The sequence below is a fragment of the Callospermophilus lateralis genome, chromosome 2, assembly GCF_048772815.1.
Source record: "Callospermophilus lateralis isolate mCalLat2 chromosome 2, mCalLat2.hap1, whole genome shotgun sequence".
NCBI classification, from domain to species: domain Eukaryota; kingdom Metazoa; phylum Chordata; class Mammalia; order Rodentia; family Sciuridae; genus Callospermophilus; species Callospermophilus lateralis.
Genome location: NC_135306.1, coordinates 146,218,482 through 146,238,918, shown reverse-complemented (window position 1 = coordinate 146,238,918; position 20,437 = coordinate 146,218,482). Strand labels below are relative to the sequence as shown.

The 20,437-nt window shown below is 37.3% G+C and overlaps 1 protein-coding gene across 4 annotated transcripts in view; it reads right to left on the bottom strand.

Moving 5' to 3' along the window:
* The window catches only part of Alg8 (ALG8 alpha-1,3-glucosyltransferase), a 32,710-nt gene extending 16,362 nt beyond the window's left edge, over positions 1-16,348 (bottom strand). For all 4 annotated transcript variants that reach the window (XM_076846585.1, XM_076846586.1, XM_076846589.1 and 1 more), the window contains exons 1-4: positions 16,240-16,348; positions 9,522-9,600; positions 2,840-3,033; positions 510-619 (exon numbers count right to left, since the gene is read on the bottom strand). In XM_076846585.1, coding sequence (XP_076702700.1) covers positions 510-619; positions 2,840-3,033; positions 9,522-9,600; positions 16,240-16,334 — 478 coding nt within the window. In that variant the 5' untranslated portion in view covers positions 16,335-16,348. The remainder of the gene's footprint in view (positions 1-509; positions 620-2,839; positions 3,034-9,521; positions 9,601-16,239) is intronic.
* Positions 16,349-20,437: the final 4,089 nt, after the last annotated feature.

Genomic DNA, 20,437 nt, shown 5'->3' with positions numbered 1-20,437 from the left:
GGTTTCAATCCTCAGTACCATTTAATTAATCAAGACAGCTGGATGTGGTGATATAATTCAATCCTCAGTGCCAAATTAAAAAGAAGAAAAAAGACAGCTGACAAATTTGAGCATACACATATATGTGAGTATACATACATACATACACACTCTCATGTATGTATCAGCATATTGTTTTACTGATTTTGTTTTCTTGTGGTACTGGGGATTGAACCCAGGGCTCCACGCATGCTAGGCAAGTACTCTACCATTGAGCCACATCCACAGCTCTTTAAGAATAATTTAAGAGATTTTCATATATTACCACTAACTTCTCAGGGACAAAGTGTTCCAACAGCCAGAGTCCACTAATAAAGGGCAGAAAGCATAGTTTTAGAAGCCCGCTAATTCACCTGATGCCAATTTTCAAAAGAAGTTCACATTTAGAAATCATAATTATTAAAAGATTTAATTTTATTAGTATACTTTAGAAGACATAAGGAAAATATTACACAGAGTATCAAGGATACGGTCCACAATTAACAATCCGAAATTCCACAATAGTAACACTGAAAGAATAAACTTTGGTTTCTCTGTAAGTTCTTTACCCGCCTTTTTTCCATTGATGCATTTACAGCACCTATTGATTCATCAGGAATGAAACAAAAACTTTGTTTTTTTTACTAGAATATCATGATACTTCTGCAGAGTATACTATGGTACATTTTACAAGCCATTACTAACAAACTGTCCATGCTATTCTTAGTTGCTTATAAAGGTGGCAGCAGAGACAAAGAACTCAGGGCTGGTTCCATGTCTTTCTCAGCTATGTTCTTCTTAATCGAAGTCTTCATTTAATTAAAAATAAAATAAAAAGTCACCTAAAACTCCAAAATAAGTCTTTTGAAAACTGAAAGTACACATATTATTTCAGTCCTTTAGAATGAAAAAAAGCAGGGGCTTGGGATGTAGCTCAGTGGTAGAGCAAGTGCAAGCCCCTGGGTTGAATCACAAACCCCAATGGAGTAGCAAACTTGAGACTCTTGCTTGTCCAAATAATAATTTTATAAAAATTTTATGTAAAATTGTATGCTATTTAAATGTTGTGATATATTAAGTAACAATAAAGGTAATAAAAAATATAAACCCATTTTCATTTTATTTTATAAAAATTATAGTAAAGGCTGGGGATATAGCTCATTTGGTAGAGTACCTGCCTTGCATGCACATGGGTTCTGTCACAAGTACCACCCCCCCAAAAATATATATACATATAACATACACACATAATATTATATATGTAATATATATAGTATTATATATGTAATACATGTGTGTGTATGTGTGTGTGTGTGTATATATATATAAAAGCCCCAAAGAGACCAAATATACATCAAAATGTTAATAGTAACAATTATGGAAGGGAGAAAATAGGGTCATTTTTACTTTGTGTTTGTATGAGGCTTTTGCAAAATTTGTCAAAGATGTATTATTTTATGAAAATATGTTTAAAAATGTGTTACGTTTGAATATCAGCTAATTTTAAAAACAATAAAGGGCCCAGCGTGGTGGTGACTGTAATCCCAGCAGCATGGGAGGCTGAGGCTGAAGGATCACAAATTCAAAGTCAGCCTAAACAACTTAATAAGACCTTGTCTCAAAATAAAAAATAATAAGAGATGGGGATATGACCCAGTGGTTAAATGTCCCTGGGTTCAATCCCTAGTACCAAAGCAAACAAACAAAAAAAAATAATAGAGACAGTTAAAGAGGGTACTGCTTTTCCTTGATGAAGACTCAGCTTCCTCATGAATAGGGACAGTAATCTTTTAGAATAATTGAGAAAATTAAATATATTAATAATCTACCCACAATGCCTGGTTCTGGGAATCGGCATATACATTTTAATGCTTTTATTTAACTATTTTCCCTACTTTGAAATTAATTTTTCTCCCTCTCCTTTTCTTGGAAAGAGCTTGAATTCAAATATTTTGAGTTAAAAGGAGTATACTACAAACCATCTTCCTTCCAACTTTTGCCAAGTCACAAAGAGTGAAAGAAAGGAGGTCAAACAGGAATTACTCAATGAGAAAAGCAGAGATTAACACATTCCCAAGGGACTCTTCCTGACTGGGACAAGGGTTCAGTCAGGAGAACCTTGTCTCACTAATAGAAAGGATCCATTTATGCCAAGGGTCACTGAACGGACATTAGTTACTGCTCCGTCACAATCACACTGGCAGGTTTAAGTTTTATGAAAGGATGGAAGCCAATTTTAATTGAAAACTTACATATTTGGAAGTCACTGTGCAAGATATACTATATATGAATATTTATTTAAAACTAAGTTATAAGATGTAAGATATAAAATATAAAAAAATTAACATAATGAAGAGTCTTCATGAAGAAAAGAATCCAGAAATAACAGCTAAAAGTACTAAGATTTCTTGAGTTTATTGGATTGTAAACTTCTAACAGCAGACTTTGGTGATGAACACAATGGATTATATGTGCACAGTGTTTATGTGTATCCCAAAGAACAAGGGAGCCATAAAAGCCTCTAAGGGCCTGCTGCAAGGAAGGAAAGAAAAGCATGTGGAGATATTCTGGCTGGGAGAAATGGTCTTGGAACTCCACTTGGTCTACTTTTTTTCCCCTACAACATTCACAATTTCTTTTTCTACCTCTGCCTTGCCACCTGACCTCATTCTAATTTCTTCTGCAAGATTACATTAGACTGCTCATGTACTTACAGTATTCTGTTATATGAGTTTTGTTTCCTCTAAATCAGGAATAAGTTAATCTATTTAATACTATATTTCTTCAATACCCTCCACACAAAATGACATTTCCCACTTACTCGTAGACAGCATACACAAAGAGTGCATCTGTAAAGATGACAGAAAATCTCTGGAAAAATAAGGTCCTTGAGCTGCAGTAGTTCAGATTATGAACATTAAGCATCGCTTGATCAAAATATTTGGCAACATGTGACAGGACATACTCAAACCACGCAAAAAAAGGAGGGTAATCCAAGGTCCACTCTGAAGTTGCCTGTGGTAAAAATTGAAGATAAAACATTTTAAGTAACTGAATAAACAAAGATATAAAGAATTAAAAACCTTTTCACTTTCTGGCCTTTTAATGAATGAATGAAATGAATTGCTTTTAAAATAATGCCCTAAATATATAGAGCAATTCCTACCTAAGAATGAGCAGAACACTAAAACTTGTCTTCCAGGTTATTTCATATGGTCTTCAATTTCCTTGTACAGAATCAACTATACTTCAAAGGAAACTAAACTGAAGCCTTGAAATAATAAACATGGCTCAGACATAATTCTACCCCTTGTAAGCAGAGCTGCAGCATAACAAATGATTCTTCAGCTTGGGTTCAAATTCTGTCTGAGATACTCAATTCCCCAACTTCTAACATGAGATACTATGAAGATTAAATGAGGTAATATATGTGAAATATATTTCTAAACAACAAAATGCTACATAAACGCTATTTACTTTTTTTCAGTAGGCTATAGGATCCTTGAGAGCAGAAACCACCCCTTGTCATTTTGTATCCTGAATTTAGTTAAGTGCTGGATACATTAATTATTAACAATAACTATTAGTTAAATGAGTGAACTAATGAGTAAATAAAGCTATAGATCATATGAAAAACATATAAACTTCAGAATATTATATTTTGTTAGATTTCTGTAAATCTCCATTTTTCTTACCTATACAAAAGGGATGGTAGTACCTACATCATGTGGTTATTATGAGTATTATTATAATATATATATATATATATATATATATAAATATATGTATAATGCATGTGTATATATAATTACATATAAATAATTTTACCTAATATGCTCTTATTTGTAAATTATAAAGTCTATATATATGGTATTAAGCGGGATACAAACATAATAATATTATTATCACTTAAAATTATTACTATTAGCTAGGGGTGTAGCTCAGTGGTAGAGTACGTGGTTAACATTCACAGGGTCCTGGGTTCAATCCCAGGCACCAATCAATAAAATAAAATTTATTTTAAAAATTACTATCATTGTCCCCAAAACTCAAACTAAGGCCTGTACCTAGAAGAGGTGAAGATATTAATCACTTGTTGCTATTTTCAATGAGAAACTATTCTTTATTTAGAAGTGCACTACACGTCTACTGAATACTACCTGGTTGCCCAAAGGGACTGCTGTTCAGGGTCTCTCTGTGATAAAAAATGAGGTGAGAGAGACTCAGACAAAATGTTAGTTCTCTGTTCAGTTTTTTTTTTTAATGGTGCTGGGGATTGAATCCAGGGCCTTGTGCATGCAAGGCAAGCACCCTATCAACTGAGCTATATCTCTAGCACCCCTTCTGTTCACTTTTATTTAAATTTTTAAAATTTATTTATTTTTTTCAGTTTAGATGGACACAACACTTTATTTATTTATTTATTTATTTTTATGTGGTGCTGAGGATTGAATCCAGTGCCTCAAATGTGCTAGACAAACATTCTACCACTGAGCTACAACCCCAGACCTTTATTTGGTTATCATGGTGCTGGGATTGAACCTAGGGCCTCATATACACCCAGCCAGGCCCTCTGCTCACAATGAGGAATAAATGAAACTTTAGTCCTAACCTGTTTGCTTCCCACTGTAGGAGTAAAATGAGAAGACAGATAAGCTAAGGCAAAACCAGAGGAGCTCTGTCAGAGCATTCAGGCTATGAACCCACCCATTAAGTTCTACTTCATGAAATATTCTTCTCTATCTCCAAGTCTCCAATGTGGGGTGTAAACAAAACAGGCCTCTGAACTAAAGAAAAATTAGAAACTTTATGTTTTAGTCTCATCCTTTAAAAATTTCTATATAGGGGCTGGAGTTGTGGCTCAGTGGTAGAACACTTGCCTAGCATGTGTGAGGCACTGGGTTCGATTCTCAGTACTGCATATAAAGAAATGAATAAAATAAAGGTCCACCAACATCTAAAAACATATTTAAAAAAAATTTCTATCTTAGCTGGGCGTGGTGGTGCACACCTATAATCCCAGCCACTCGGGAGGCTGAGACAGAAGGATTGAGAGTTCAAAGCAGCCTCAGCAACGGTGAGGCACCAAGCAACTCAGTGAGACCCAGTCTCCAAATAAAATACAGAATAGGGTTAGGGATGAGGCTCAGTGGTTGAGTACCCCTAGTTCAATCCCCAGTATCTCCCACCAAATTTTCTATCTTAATTATGTATTAATGGAGCATTGCCTTTATAATTTTAAATAAAGACACATTGCGTAGACAATGCTCAAAAATGATTTCTTGATAGGGTAAGGACAATCCAAAGAAGTTTAGAAATTACTGTTCATGTAATTCTAAGAAATTACAATAATAATGATGTCTACAATATCTAGATTTCATTAACATTTGCAGTTTCCAGCTACATTCCAAATGACAGACCTCAATCTACTTTTTTTTTTTTTTTTAATTTTTTCTTTTTTTGATATTGGGGATTGAATCCAGGGGTGCTTTATCACTGAGCTATATTTCCAGCCCTTTTTATTTTTTTATTCTTAAGACAGGGTCTCACTAAGTTGTGTAGGGCCTCACAAAGTTGCTGAGGCTGGCCTCAAATTTGCAATCCTCCTGCATTAGCCTCCTGAGTCACTGGGATTAAGGGCATGAGCCACGACACCTGGTTTACTCTTTTTTCACTTTTGGTACTGGAGATTGAACTCAGGGCCTCATGAATGCTAAGCAAGAGGAACCCTACTACTCAGCTATGTCCAAAGTCCTTCAATCTACTTTTTTTTTTTTTTTTTGGTAGTTGTAAGTGGACAGAATCCCTTTATTTTATATGTTTATTTTTATGTGATGCTAAGGATCGAACCAGTGCTTCACACATGCTAGGCAAGTGCTCTACCACTGAGCTACAAACCCAGCCTTCAATCTACTCTTAAAGAATCATTAATTTTATTGGAAGTCTAAGTTTTTCCAGTCTTATTTTACTGACATAGTTATATATATTTTTAAAGTGGAAAGCATTAAAAGAATTTAGGTTGGGCACCATGGCATATAATCCCAGTGGCTAGGAAGGCTAAGGAAGAAGCATTGCGAGTTTCCTAAATTCAAGCCTAGCCTGAGAACTTAGCCAGACCCTGTTTCAAAAATAAAAAATGGCTGGAGATATAGTTCATAGTTCTATGGCAAAGTGCTTTTGGGTTCAATCTCCAGTACCCCCCGCCCCCCCGCAAAAAAAAATCAGGACACTTTACTGCCTGAGACAGTCACTTTTTTCAAAATAAAGTTTTATACTTTCTTTACTGTCTCTAATCATCTCACACTACTCAGGGACTCTGTGTTCATAACCCCTAATCCACACAAAGATTTCCTAAAGTAGGCCCAGAAGGCCTCTTAACCTCAAAGATTACTATCTAAGGGCATCTTCTTAGCTAAATAAGTTTTGGGAAGCCAATGCAGCTTTAGCTAGAATTTCTTCCGAATCACTTAACTAAGAGGTGTTGGAGACCAAACTCAAATCAAATTCAAATCTGGGTCTTTTGACTCCAAATGCATTATTAGCTCAAGAAGCTATGCAGGGGCTAGGGCTGTAGCTCAGTGGTAGAATGTCTGTCTAGCATGTGTGAGGCACTGGGTTCAATCCTCAGCACCACATAAATATAAGTAAATAAAGATTAAAAAAAAAAAAAAGAAGAAGCTACCACAACAAAAATATTTCTTCAAATACTGAACACATAACTTGTATATATAAAGATTCAAAGGAAATGTGTTCATTTAACAATTATTTATTAAGAGTCTTTTCTTTTTTTTAAATTTTTTTTAAACATCAGTGGACTTTTATTTTATTCATATATTTGTTTTGGTGCTGAGAATAGAACTCAGTGCCTCACACATGCTAGACAAGAGCTCTACCACTGAGCCACAACCCCAGCCCTATTAAGGGTCTTTCTGGTGTCTCTTCTAACCAACTGACTAATTTAATTTGAGGCCAGTTAAGAAGAGCTCCATAAAGCAATCCGTTCTTCACACATCTACTCTCCTGGGACATATAAGACCCTAACTGATCCAGTGCACATATCTTTCCAGCCTTATCTCCTCCTATGAGTCTCTGCCAAACCACTGAGTTTTGCTTCTTGTTGGATTTTATTGCCAAGAACATGCATAAACCTCTTCTATAACCGATTTAGGAGATACCTTTGGCACAAATACAGTTTTAGAAGTCCTAAGATAATGGGAAGTGGTGAAAGTTATAGGACTAAATGAAAGGATACCCAGAAAGAATTAAAGGAAAAAGAATTCCAGGGAGTACTAGCTTTTGAAGGGGTGTGCAGATAAAGAAGAGTTAGCAAAGGAGACTGAGAAGGAACAGTCAAAAAGGGAGAAATGGCAGGGCTGGGGTTGTGGCTCAGAGGTGGAGCGGTTGCCTAGCATGCGTGGGGCACTGGGTTTGACCTCAGCATCACATAAAAATAAAAGTATCGTGTACACCTATAACTAAAATATAAATACTAAAAAAAAAAAAGGAGAAATGGCAAGATAGGGGATTGCCTTTTCATTTATAGGCTGAGAGTCACTACATTAATGATGTTAATTAATAATTGATTAAAAATATTTGTTGAGCATTTTGTTCCAAGTACTGTGTTAAATGCTTCATGGTTTTATTCATTTCAACTTAACAATTATTTATATTATTTCATAATTGGGAACACTGAGGATTTGAGAGGTCAAATATCTTGCCCATCATCACCCAGCACAGTCATTAAGAAGCAGTGCTGAAAGTCAAATCCAGGCAGTCTGAAGCTACTACCCAAGTTCTAGACTACTAGTCTACACACTACTTCTAGTTGGTATCCATACATGCAGGCTGAAATACCTCTTGCTGATGCAATCATTTAAAGTTCCTCAGCATTCCTATGAAATAAAGTATTATCACGTGAAGTAAAGTATTATCATGTGAGAATAAACTTATTCATATAGGACAATTGTTCAGAGTACAAAAACAAAACAACCCAAAAAGCTATTTCTGAAAACTCAACTTAAAAATTACTGATGGGCTTAAAGATGTAGCTCTGGGGTAGAACACTTGCCTAGCAGTGCGAGGTCCTGGATTTGATCCCAAGTACTGTCAAAAATGGGGGGGGGGGGGTGTCCTTCCTGATGGCAAACTACAGCTTTTGATTAGGATATTTCTAAGATGATGTCTGTTTTTCATGAAGTACCGCATGCAATTTAGATATTCATCCAGAAATAAAAACACAGATGTGGTTTCTAGAAGTATTAGGAGAGAATGATTTGCATATTACATGATACCTACATATTACTTTTAATTATTCCTTTCCACATAAAATCACAAAATACTAGGGATAGACAGGATCTTAGAAATGGTTCACTTTAAATCCCCATGTGCCAGGTGAAAGAGTGTGGTCCAAGACATGAAATGTTTTGTCTCTGTCTATATAAATAGAGCCAGGCCTAGAATTTAATTTTTCTTCTTTCCTAATTCAATGTTCCTTCAAAAAAAAAAAAAGAGAGGTGGATGATATAATTCACAATTTATAGATTGGGAATCTCATTTTGAAGTAAGGGGATTCTAATGGTTCCAGAGAACAGAACATATATAAAACGTCTGTGTGTGTGTGTGTGTGTGTGTGTGTGTGTGTGTGTGTGTATACACACACACATATATGGTTTTGGTACTAGGGATTTAACCCAGGGTGCTTTACTACTGAGCCACATCGTTGGCCCTTTTTATCTCTCTCTCTCTCTTTTTTTAAAAAATACTTTTCTAGTTGTAGGTGGAAACAATATCTTTATTTTATTTTTATGTGGTGCTGAGGTTCAAACCCAGTGCCTCACATGTGCAAGGCAAGTGCTCTACCACTGAGCCACAACTTCAGCGCCGCCCCCCACCCTACTGCCTTTTATTTTTTATTTTGAGACAGGGTCTCACTAAATTGCTTAGGGCTTCACTAAGTTGACAAGGCTAGCCTTGAACCTGAGATCCTTCTACCTTAGCCTTGCAAGTTACTTGGATTATAGGCATGTGCAACTATGTCTGGCTCTTTTTTTTACAAGAGTTGGACACAATACCTTTATTTCACTCATTTATTTTTTACATGGTGCTGAGGATCGAACCCAGGGTCCCGTGTGTGCCAGACGAGCACTCTACCACTGAGCCACAACCCCAGCCCTGCCTGGCTCTTTTTATTTTGAGACTAGTCTTGCTAAATTGTAGAGGCTTGTCTTGACCTTTTGATCTCCTGCTTCTGCCTGCTGGGTTGGTTGCGATTATAGGCATGCACCACCACACAATTAATTTTTGTAAAGATTAATTAAATCTATGTTGTATAAAACCCTATTTTTAATATATTTTTTTCTTTTCTCTTTGTGGTGGTAGACAAGGCAAACTATCTATCACTGAGTTATACTCCCAGCACCAGAAACTTGTTTTAATATGAATAATATTTACATGATTTTACATATCATCTTAAAAGAAATAAAAGACATGAAAATTAAACTTACCTCATAATACCATTGTGATATTGGCAAACTGTGAGTGATAGCAAGCCAGTTGCGGTGTACTTCAAAATCTGTAGAATGGCTACCAAAGCAATCAGATGAATAAAATGAGATTTTGAAACATTTAATAAATTCTATTTTCTTAACTATGCTTTTAAAAGGATCAACAGCCCCTAAACAGTCACAGCTCACTATCCTATAAAGACAAAAACAGGCATTACATAATCCTGAAAAACCTCACTTATCTGTACATCACAAGGCCTGACCTTCTGTAAAGTTGTTGGGAGATCTAGAAATCAGTGAAAAGGATCTCAGAATTACCTAAAGGGCTGAGAAAAAACTTACAGGAGGCTCCCAGGCCATTCCTCAGAAGTGACTTTCTATTACTCACGAACAATTCTAACAAAATTAATTTTCTGGAGAAAGCCTTACATAAAAGCTGGACCCTCAAGGATGAGGAGGAAGTGGAAAAAGGTCCTAATCCTATCTTTTCACTGCATCCACATCCCTGTCACTATATATAAATATATCCAAATAGCTCCAGAATATTTTTGTCTGCACTGTACTGCCCCTCCATATCTAGAACAGTACTTTACACCTGGATAGGATCAATGCATTCTTGTTGAATATCCACTCACCAAAGTCAACAGATTATCCCAACACAGCTCAGTTTGTTTTCCAATGTTTTATACCTTTCCACAGTAACAACTTTGTCTTAAGTCTCCTGGCCACTCCTTTCTCAGTCTCCAGGCTTTTCTTTTCCATACTTATCAGGTAAATGTTGATGTGCCCCTAAGTTTAGTTCTGGGGCATCTAAAGCAAAGTACTCTGCTCTAGACAATCTTGTTCACATGATAGTAGTTCCACTGTCATGTAAGGATTCACAAATTGCAATATACAATCTAGGTCTTTTTCTTGATTCCTAGAGAGAGATAGCCCCAAATTCCTGAGATAATCTCACCTAAATTTCATAGCAATTCCTCAAAATCACCACTGAACTGATAACATAGCAATGTCATTTTTAGGTATATATTTATAGATGTTCTTACTAAAAGACTTATGTGACCTAAGAATGTTCCAAAGCAGCATTATTTGCAACAGATGAAAGTGGAGATAATCCAAATGTCCATGAACAGTAGAATGGTTAAACTATCATATATATCCATATAATAGAATACTATAGGGCACCAATTCCCGAAGTATGACTCCCACGGAGACCCTTTCAGGAAGTTTGTAGGACAAAACTTATTTTCATAACATTCAAATATTATCTGTCCTTTTTTTCACTTTCCTTTTCTCACAAGTACGCAATGGTATTCCAGAGACTACATAATGTGATGTCATTACTGTGATAATTACTAGAATTGGTACTTGCATATTGTGCTTTAACAATTCCTCAGTTCCAATTTCTAAAATGGTAAATATAAGCCAGGCCCAATGTTATCTCTGTAATCCCAGTGATTTTGGATCTAAGGCTGGAGGATCTCAAGTTCAAAGCCAGCCTAGGCAACTTAGAAAGACCCTATCTCAAAATAAAAAATAATAGGACTGGGAGTGTAGTTCAAAAATAAAGTACCCCTGGGTTCAATCCTCAGTACTGGGGTCAGAGTGGTGGGGGAGAATGAACCAACTATAAACTCATACATTGAGTGAAAGGAGCCAGAACATTTTGAATGGTTTCTTTTATATAAACCTCAAAAACAGGAAAAATTTAACCAATGGAGTTAAAGGTCAGAAAACCAATATCCTTGATGAGGACAGAGAATGGAGAAACATGTGGGGTTTCTGATAAAATTCTGCTTATTGCCCCCTAGATGCTCTTTTTGTTTTGTTTTGTTTTTTGATATCAGGGATTGAACTCAGGGGACACTTGGCCTCTGAGCCACATCCTCAACCCTATTTTGTATTTTATTTAGAAACAGGGTCTCATTGAGCTGCTTAGTGCTTTGCTTTTGCTGAGGCTGGCTTTGATTCTCCTGCCCCAGCCTCCCAAGCTGCTGAGATTACAGGTGTGTGCCACCACACCTGGCCCTATATATTCTTTATTGATAAATTCACTCTGTAAAAATCAGTGATATACAATTATGATTCATACATCTGATACATTTTACTTAACTGGGTATAGAATTCTAGGCTACTCAGAATTTTAAAAACTTTCTCCATTGGTTTTTACTAATAAATGTTGATGTGCAGATATCTCATTTTTTCACTTCATCTCTGGAAGTCTTTTGTCTTCTTATCCTTAGCAGTCTAAAATTTTTAGTAACTGATGTTCTGGTGAGGGCCTTTTTTCATTCATTATGCTAGGCACTTAGTGTCCTTCAGCTCTGGGAAATTTTATTATTTATCTCCTCTCCTGTCTTGTGTATTTTTTTTTTTCTGAAAATTTTATAGTTGAATGTTAGGCATTCTACAATGTACTTCTAATTCTTTTCCTTTACATTTTATTTTATTTATTCTTTTCCCTTATTCCTTTTATTTTAATTTTGGCAATTACATTTACTTTTATTTTTTGGTACCAAGAATTGTACCCAGGCGTACTTTCCCACTGAGCCACATCCCCAACCTTTTTTATATTTTGAGACAGGGTCTTGCTAAGCTTAGGGCCTTGCTAAATTGATGAGGCTGGTCTCAAATTTGTGATCATTCTGCCTCAGCTTCCTGAGTCTCTGGGATTACAGGCGTCTGACACCATGCCCAGTTACATTTTCCTTTTTAAAGTACTCCATTCTCTCATCATCTCTATTTTATAGCATCTTTTCTGTCTTTATCCATATTGTCTTTTTTCCTCTCTGAAGAGTGCATCTAGAAGATATGAGGGAGTGTGGGGACATTTTCTTAGTTGTACTACCTCAATTTCCCTTTTTTTTCTTTTTTTTGTTTTGGTTGCTGTTATTTTGTTTCTTTTTGGAAACTGATGGAGGCTTCACTTTGTGATAACTAGATATACTGCTAAGTTTTAGTAGCAGGTCCCCAAAAGATCTTTTCTCTGGGAAAAACAACCTGATTTTCTTCTTCTGCACTTAGTTGAGGGAATAACAGTGGGGTGGAGAATGGGATGTGGGAGATTGACCACTCTGTATAGACTTCCAATTAATCTTCATTTTCTTCCCTTTATCTCCCTTTATATGCCTTCCATATAATCTGCTAACTCTGAATCCCTATTTACTGTCCTCAGAGAGAAATCTCACTTAGAAGGGAAATACAGTACATTATTACAGGACTGCAGATTTAAAAAAAAAAAAGTATACTGATTGTTGAGCTGGAGATGTAACTCAGTGGTAGAGTGGTTGCCTAGCACATGCAAAGACCGGGTTGGATCCCCTGAACCACAGTTATAAAAAAAAAAAAAAAAAAAAAAAAAAAAAATTAAAGTATATTGACTGTCAGCCAATTTTCCAATTTCGAGTCCCATATAATCAAACTTTGAAGCCCTCTAGAGTTCTTTAAGGTATATAGACTCTTTTCTTGTCTATCCTCTGCAAGCATGCTGGCAGAAGGTCCCTTTGTGTTGCTAAATCAGTTATCATTCTTCTACCAGTTTTCAAAGGCTGCTGAATGTTCTCATACACTGATATCCTTTCTCATTAGGTTTATAATTATTTTGCCATTATTTTAGTCAGATTGTGAGAAGAGATACGTTTTGGTAACCATAAGTCTTTGACAGAACTTGTCTGTTTCCCCATCTTGACTATAAGCAATTTGAGCAAAAAAAATGTCTTTCACTTTAGTGTTCTGTTTACTATAATGTAGGAATATAGTAGATGTTTTTGAAATGTTTCCTGAACAAAAACAAATGAAGAGTTATAATTATTCATAAAAGCATTACAAAAATCTAAATCAAAGAGGGAGAATTTTAGCCTTGTGGCACCTTTTTTCTTTCTTCCTTTTTTTTCTTTTCTTTCTCTCTTTTTTTTTTTTTTTGTGTGTGTGTGGTGCTGCGGATTGAACCGAGGGCCTTGTGTATGCAAGACAAGCACTCTACCAACTGAGCTATATCCCCAAACCATAGCACCTTTTTTCTATTTATCAAAGAAACTAAGACGAACAGAAGTAATTTTAACTTACTGAAAAGGTATTTGGAAAAAAATGAAAAACCAAGATTGGAGACATAATGCCAAATAGCAAGTAACTATAGTCATGGACCCCTTAACAACAAGGATGAGAAACGTATCCTTTGGCAATTTGTATTTGTGCAAACATCATAGAAAGTAGACATATAAACTAAGATGGTCACAATGTAGATGATATAATTTTACAGGGTTAGAGTTGTATAATATGTGGTCCATTTGAACAAAACAATGTCATTTTATGGTACATGATTGTACTTTGGCTGCAATGTAAAGATTAATAAATGGCCGAAGTGACAATTATCAAGAATACAAGCAACCATAAATGTTGGCAAGGATACATACATTGCTGGTGGGAATGCAAATTGGTGTAAACACTATGGAAAGCAATGGAGATTCCTCAGAAAACTTGGAATGGAACCACCATTTGACCCAGTTATCCCACTCCTCAGTTTATATCCAAAACACTCAAAATCAGCATACTTCAGTGATGCAGCTACATCAATGTTTATAGCAGCTCAATTCACAATAGCCAAGCTATTTAACCAAACTAAATGCCCTTCAACAGATGAATGGATAAAGAAAATGTGGTATATATATATACACACAGGAATATTACTTGACCTTAAAGAAGAATGAAATTATGGCATTTGCAGGTAAATGGATGGAGCTGGAGAATATCATGCTAGGCAAAATAAACCAATCCCAAAGTACCAAAAGCCAAATGTTTTCTCCGATATGTGGATGCTAATTCACAATAAGTGGGTGGCTAGTGAAGAACAGAGATACTTTGGATTAGTTAGAGAGGAGTGAAGGGAAGGGAGGGAATATGGGGGTATGAAAGATAGTAGAAGGAATTGGACATTATTACCAGATGTACATATATGACCACACAACCAGTCTAACTCTATATTATGTACAACCAGAAGAATGAGAAGTTATACTCCATTTATGTATGTCAAAATGCATTCTACTGTCATGTATAACTAATTAGAACACATAAAAATATATAAAAAATATATAGCTCAGATGATAGAGTGCCTGCCTTGTATGCACAAGGCCCTGGTTCAATCCCCAGCATCACAAAAACAAACAAACAAATAAGTAAATAGCCAGAGTGAATACTTAAAGTTCAATTAGGAAGCTCTCCTACATACAACAAATACTCTTAATCCTTGACCTACAGCAGTACTCAAGATACATTTCTAGGCTGAAGTAACTAAAATAAGAAATATGACCTTATACACAGACCTATAGTTTAAAAAGCAAAGCAAAAAAAACCAAAAAACCCTTTCATTTTATTATGAAAGGAATTTCTTATATTTTAGCAAGATCTTTCCAATTTGCTTGTAAGATGGAAAGATGTTTCTTATTTGCTTTCATGTGACCAATACCCCTGTAAGTTACTTTGCCATGTTGCAATTCTTATACAATTACATATATAAGTATGGATGTTCTATACATATAGTTCTTCCACACCCAACAAGAGATTATCAAGAGCTCAAATCAAAATGATACCAATAAAGCAAACCCTAAAACTAGGAAGTGGGAGACCCTGAGGGGCAGTGAGAAAAAGGATGAGGGAAAAAAAAAATCAGGAAAGTGGATAAAGGAAAGGCAGAAACTAATGTTAATAAATGTTGATACTGAGCACCTGTTGTATAGATACCACATTTGGTAGTGGTTTCCCCTTCTGATGCTTTCAGTCTTTACCCAGCAAACAACTTTTCTGTATACAACAGTCTAACTATGGTTTTCTTAATTGTGTGATCTGGCTAATATCTACTTTTCTTGCATCACTTTTCCTCCTTAACTGCTATTTAGACACAACAGGCTACTTTCTGCTCAGGGTATCCAGAATTCTTTCCTGTTGTAGGAAAGACCTACTCTTTCTCATTTCTGAACTTTTTTTCACATTACTCTTTTTCATACTTTGGATTTTAACTCAAAGATCACCTCGGATGGATACGACCAAAGCACAATTTTTGCGTGTATGAGACTGTCAGTGAAACCCACTAATTTATACAATTGATATGCGGTTTTTGTTTTGTTTTTGTGCCAGGGATTGAACCCAGAGGCACTTAACCACTGAGCCACACTCCCAGCCCCCCCCCCCCCCTTTTTGTATTTTATTTAGCGAAGGGTCTCGCTGAGTTGCTTAGGGCCTCGCAAACTTGCTGAGGCTGGCTTTGAACTCGGGATCCTCCAGCCTCAGCTTCCCGGGCGCAGCGGCCTCATCCCTCATATCTTAACACAACCTGAAACTTTCCTGTTTGTCTGCCCCAACCAACTCCACGTCACCGCATCCCCAGGACTTAGAACAGAGCTGGCGCCCCATGGCAGCTGATAATACCTGTTTAATGAATGGTGGAGGTGGATGTACTTATTTGCATATTGAGGATGAGGACCTTGAAGCTCAAAAACTTCAGAGTACCTGCCCTAAGTCAGACAGCAACGGGGCTGAACAGGACCAGCCAGGGCTATATTCTAGTTCTAAGTAACAACCGCAGAAGTGGGAAGCTTAGCAAAGGTGGAGTGGCGACCACGACCCAACATCTCTCTTCATACCCAGGGATATAACACACATTTTCCTCCCGCCCTGACCGACCGTGGGGCCTTCCCGCCCAGCCCCTGGCCCTGCAGGTCCTTACTAGGTAGGAATGAGAAGGCATTTGAGGAGAGTCACCCCGAGCGCCAAAGCAGAAAACCAATTGCCACTACCCGTTAGGGTTCCGAGCGCCGCCATTGCTGCAGCACCGCGCACTTTCAATCAATTTGAGCCACATCCGGCCTTCCGCGCATGCGGCGAAGGCCCTGCGCGGCGGTGCCCTTGCACTGCGCCCCTGCGCATATCCGCTTAGCCGCCCAGAGGCCAGAACTCAAGCTTTTAAATTTCCCGCCCACTGTATTCCTCACAGTCCGGCTTCCGGGGCAGGACGCCACAGCGCCTGCGCGGGCGCTGGCGGCCGACAGGTTTGTTTTATTTGCCAATTTATACTTGGACTCAAACAGTCCCTGGTCTGCTGTAGGTCTTGATTTTACTGGCGTTTGGCATAGTAGGTGAGAAAAATCTTACCTTGTCTTAGAGCTAAGTTCGGAGTGCTAGTGGAGGAGACGGTTGTTATCCGCTGGTTACGGTAGATATAAGTACGGAGGCCCGGGAACCGGAATTTAAAATGCAGGTGTATTGGCACCCCCTCCTCCACAGAAAATTTTAACTGTTTCTCCAAAATCTTGACTATAATGGATTTTAGGACTAGAAGCAAAGAATCTCTATAAAAAGAGTTCAATGTAGGTAAACTTCCTATTTTCATGTTGCCTTATTTTACTTGGCCACTGGCCTGGAAGAAATAAGCGCTCCAGGTGCTGAACACCCCTTAACTAGTTTTTCAGAAACATTTATCCAGTGTAGTAATTTGTAGAAGTGTATTTACAAATGCAAAATGTAATAATAAAAAGACAAATCTTTTAACAAAGCCTCTGGCCTTGAGCTAGAGCTTGACAAAGATGTCTACATTTCTAGGATGAGAAATTGGGCTCCATGGTAACAGCTGGCAGGAGGAGGAAAGGAAGGGGAGAAGAAGCTCTCCCCTTCTCAGGTGTTGTTCTTGAAGGGTTAACTTGCCCAGAACAATGAAAAGAAAAAGCTGTTTTTATGTGAACTTCTGCGTCCCTCCTCTTACATGCTGGGTATAAAATTCTGAAACTAGGGCTGGGGTTGTAGCTCCAGTGGTAGAGCATTTGACTAGAACGTGTGAGGCACTGGGTTCGGGCCTCAGCACCACATAATAATAAATAAAATAAAAGTATTGTGTCCATTTAAAACTAAAAAAAAAAAAAAAAAAAAAAAAAAAAAAAATTCTGAAACTACCTGAACTCTGGGGATTAGTTGATTCAGGGGATTAGTTGATTCCAGCGAAAGCTGTACCCTTTGAACTTGGCTGCAGCCAAATAACTGCTATTTTGGTGCCCTGCCTCATCTGTCCCTACAACAGAGGTAGAGAATAACATGAGCAGAGATAGAGGTAGAAATCAATCTATATTGCTAGGACTCCAAGCTAGGACATGGCGGAGCACCTACCTGCGTGGAGCCTGTTCTGGAAGCCTGATACCAAATATTAGAGTCTAATATTTCCCGCACTTAATGTGATAACTAGGAATCTTGTTAAAATTCACATTTGAATCCAATAAACCTAACAAACTCCTAGATTGCATCAATGGTGCTGGTACTCAGCCACAAGCACTGAGGCAACAAGCAATAGAATTAGTTCTTTTTTTTTTTAACCTCCATTTTGATACTAGGGATTGAACCCAGGGCACTTTACCACTGAGCTACATTCCAGCCCTTTTATTTTTATTGTGAGACAGTGTCTCACAAAGTTGCTGAGGCAGGCCTTGAACTTGGCAATTCTCCTGTCTCAACCTCCCGAGGTGCCAGCATTACAGGCATGACCATGGGACCTGACTGAAGTTAGTTTGTCTCTACTTTGTGCTGTCTGTGGTCTAGGACAAACTTTAAAAACCAAACCAAAACAAAGAAAACCTCAGTTTCTTTTTTTTTGTAAAATAGGAGATAAAAATGGTGATTGTGAGGATTAAGAGAATGTATATAAATTGTGTGGGATGATACCAGGACAGAATAAGTGCTCAATAATGTGTCAGAGAAATTAAATACTCTTCTGAAAGATGCACAGCAAGTAGGTATTAACATGAATTTATATTCCCCGCAGCCATCTGCCATCAACATGTGTATGATGCTCAAATTTATACCTCAAGCTCCACCCTCTTCTCTCACCTGTAGATTCTTATCTACCAACTGCCTACTGGTGTCTGCTATGTGTCCTGCCCTACCTTTTTCTTTTCAGTGCTGGGGATGAAACCCAGGACCTCCTGTAGGCTAGGCAAGCACTCTACCACTGAGCTAGGCCCCCCAGGTCTCTTAGATGTTTTAAAGTTCTTGCATTAGTTTCTGCTATATTGCTGCTATAACAAATTACCACAAATTCAGTAGCTTAAACAACACAAATTGATTCTTAACAGTTCTGCAGACCAGAAATCTGAAAGTCCCACTAGGTTAACGTCAAGGGGTTGATTCCTTTTATTTATTAACTCTGACATTATTTCCTGAGCTTTAGGAGTCCTATTGAGAAAGTCGTTGTCTGTGCCTATATATTGGAGTTTTGTCCCCGTAGTTTCTTCTAGGAGTTGTATAGTTTCTGATCTAATTCCTAGGTCTTTGATCCGTTTTGAGTTGACTTTTGTGCAGGATGAGAGATAAGGTCTAATTTCATTCTTTTACATATGGATAACTAGTTTACCCAGCACTGTTTGTTAAAAAGGCTGTCTTTTCTCCAATGTATGTTTTTTATGTTTTTTGGCAACTTTGTCAAGGATCAGATGACTGAATCTATGTGTAGTTATCTCTGTGTCTTCTCTTCTGTACCATTGTGTATCCTTTTTTTTTTTTTTTTAGAGAGAGGGAGAGACAGAGAGAGAGGTTTTTTTTTTTTTTTTTGATATTTATTTTTCAGTTCTCGGCGGACACAACATCTTTGTTTGTATGTGGTGCTGAGGATCGAACCCGGGCCGCACGCATGCCAGGCGAGCGCGCTACCGCTTGAGCCACATCCCCAGCCCTGTGTATCCTTTTTTTAAAATAAAAATTTAAAATATATTTTTTAGTTGTTTATGAACCTTTATTTTTATCTATTTATTTATTTATATGTGGTACTGAGAATTGAACCCAATGCCTCAAACATGCTAGGCAAGTGCTCTACCACTGAGCCACATTTCCAACCCCTAATGTCAGCCTTATAGGGTTGTCAAGGTAGAATATTTGAACAGATAAAACAATATACAATTTGGAGATGTTTCTCTTAAGCCACATGACCTGGCCACTTTCCTTTCTAAGAAGTTGATCCATTCTGCTCCAGTTCCTGGGCATTGCTGGTGACTGGAAAGCTCTCCTGACCACTAACAAGCTTCTCTCTGAGAGAAAACATGCTCAGACTGCAGCAGTTCTGTGGGTTCTGAGTGCCCAGAGACTTGTTTTTATTTTCAATTCTTATATTTTTTTGGAACCTGAAACTATGATTATAATTGCTCCCATAAATGAAAGGTTGTTTTTTTACTTTTAACCTCAGGGTGATTGTTGATAATGTCACTTAGAGAATGAAGTCAAAAAGAAACAGCCAAGTTCCAAGTTTAAAATTTTAAATAAACAATATTACATTTAGATGTTGTAGTATTTATTTATTGCTACATAAAAATTTGCCCCCAATCTTAGAACCTAAAATAAGAAACACTATTATATCACAATTTCTGTGATCAGGAGCTCAAGAGTGGCATAGTTGGGTGGCTCTGGCTCAGGGTCTTTCCTGAGATTCCAGCCAGGATGACATCAGAGGCTGTAGCCAACTGAAGATGTGACTGGAGTTGAAGTATCCACTTCCAAGGCCAGCAAAAGGCCTCAGTTCCTATTCATCTGGGATTTTCCCTAGGTGCTTGGTTGTCCTTCGGGGACATAGCAATTGGCTGCTGCCAGATATAGATTCAAGAGTGAGCAAGAGGGCAGAGGTTGTGGCTCACTGGCAGAGTGCTTGCCTCGCATATATGAGGCACTGGGTTCGATCCTCAGCACCACATAACAAAAATATTGTACCCATGTATAAAAGAAAATAAACAAAAAGAATGAGAAAGAAGCAAGTTGCCATGTTTTTCATGATGTAGAGTCAGATACACATCAACACTTTAGCATCATTTATTAGAAACCACTTACTAAATCCAATCCACAGTCAGGGAAAGGGTAGTTAGACTCCACCATTTGAAGCGAGGAATAGCAAGGAATTT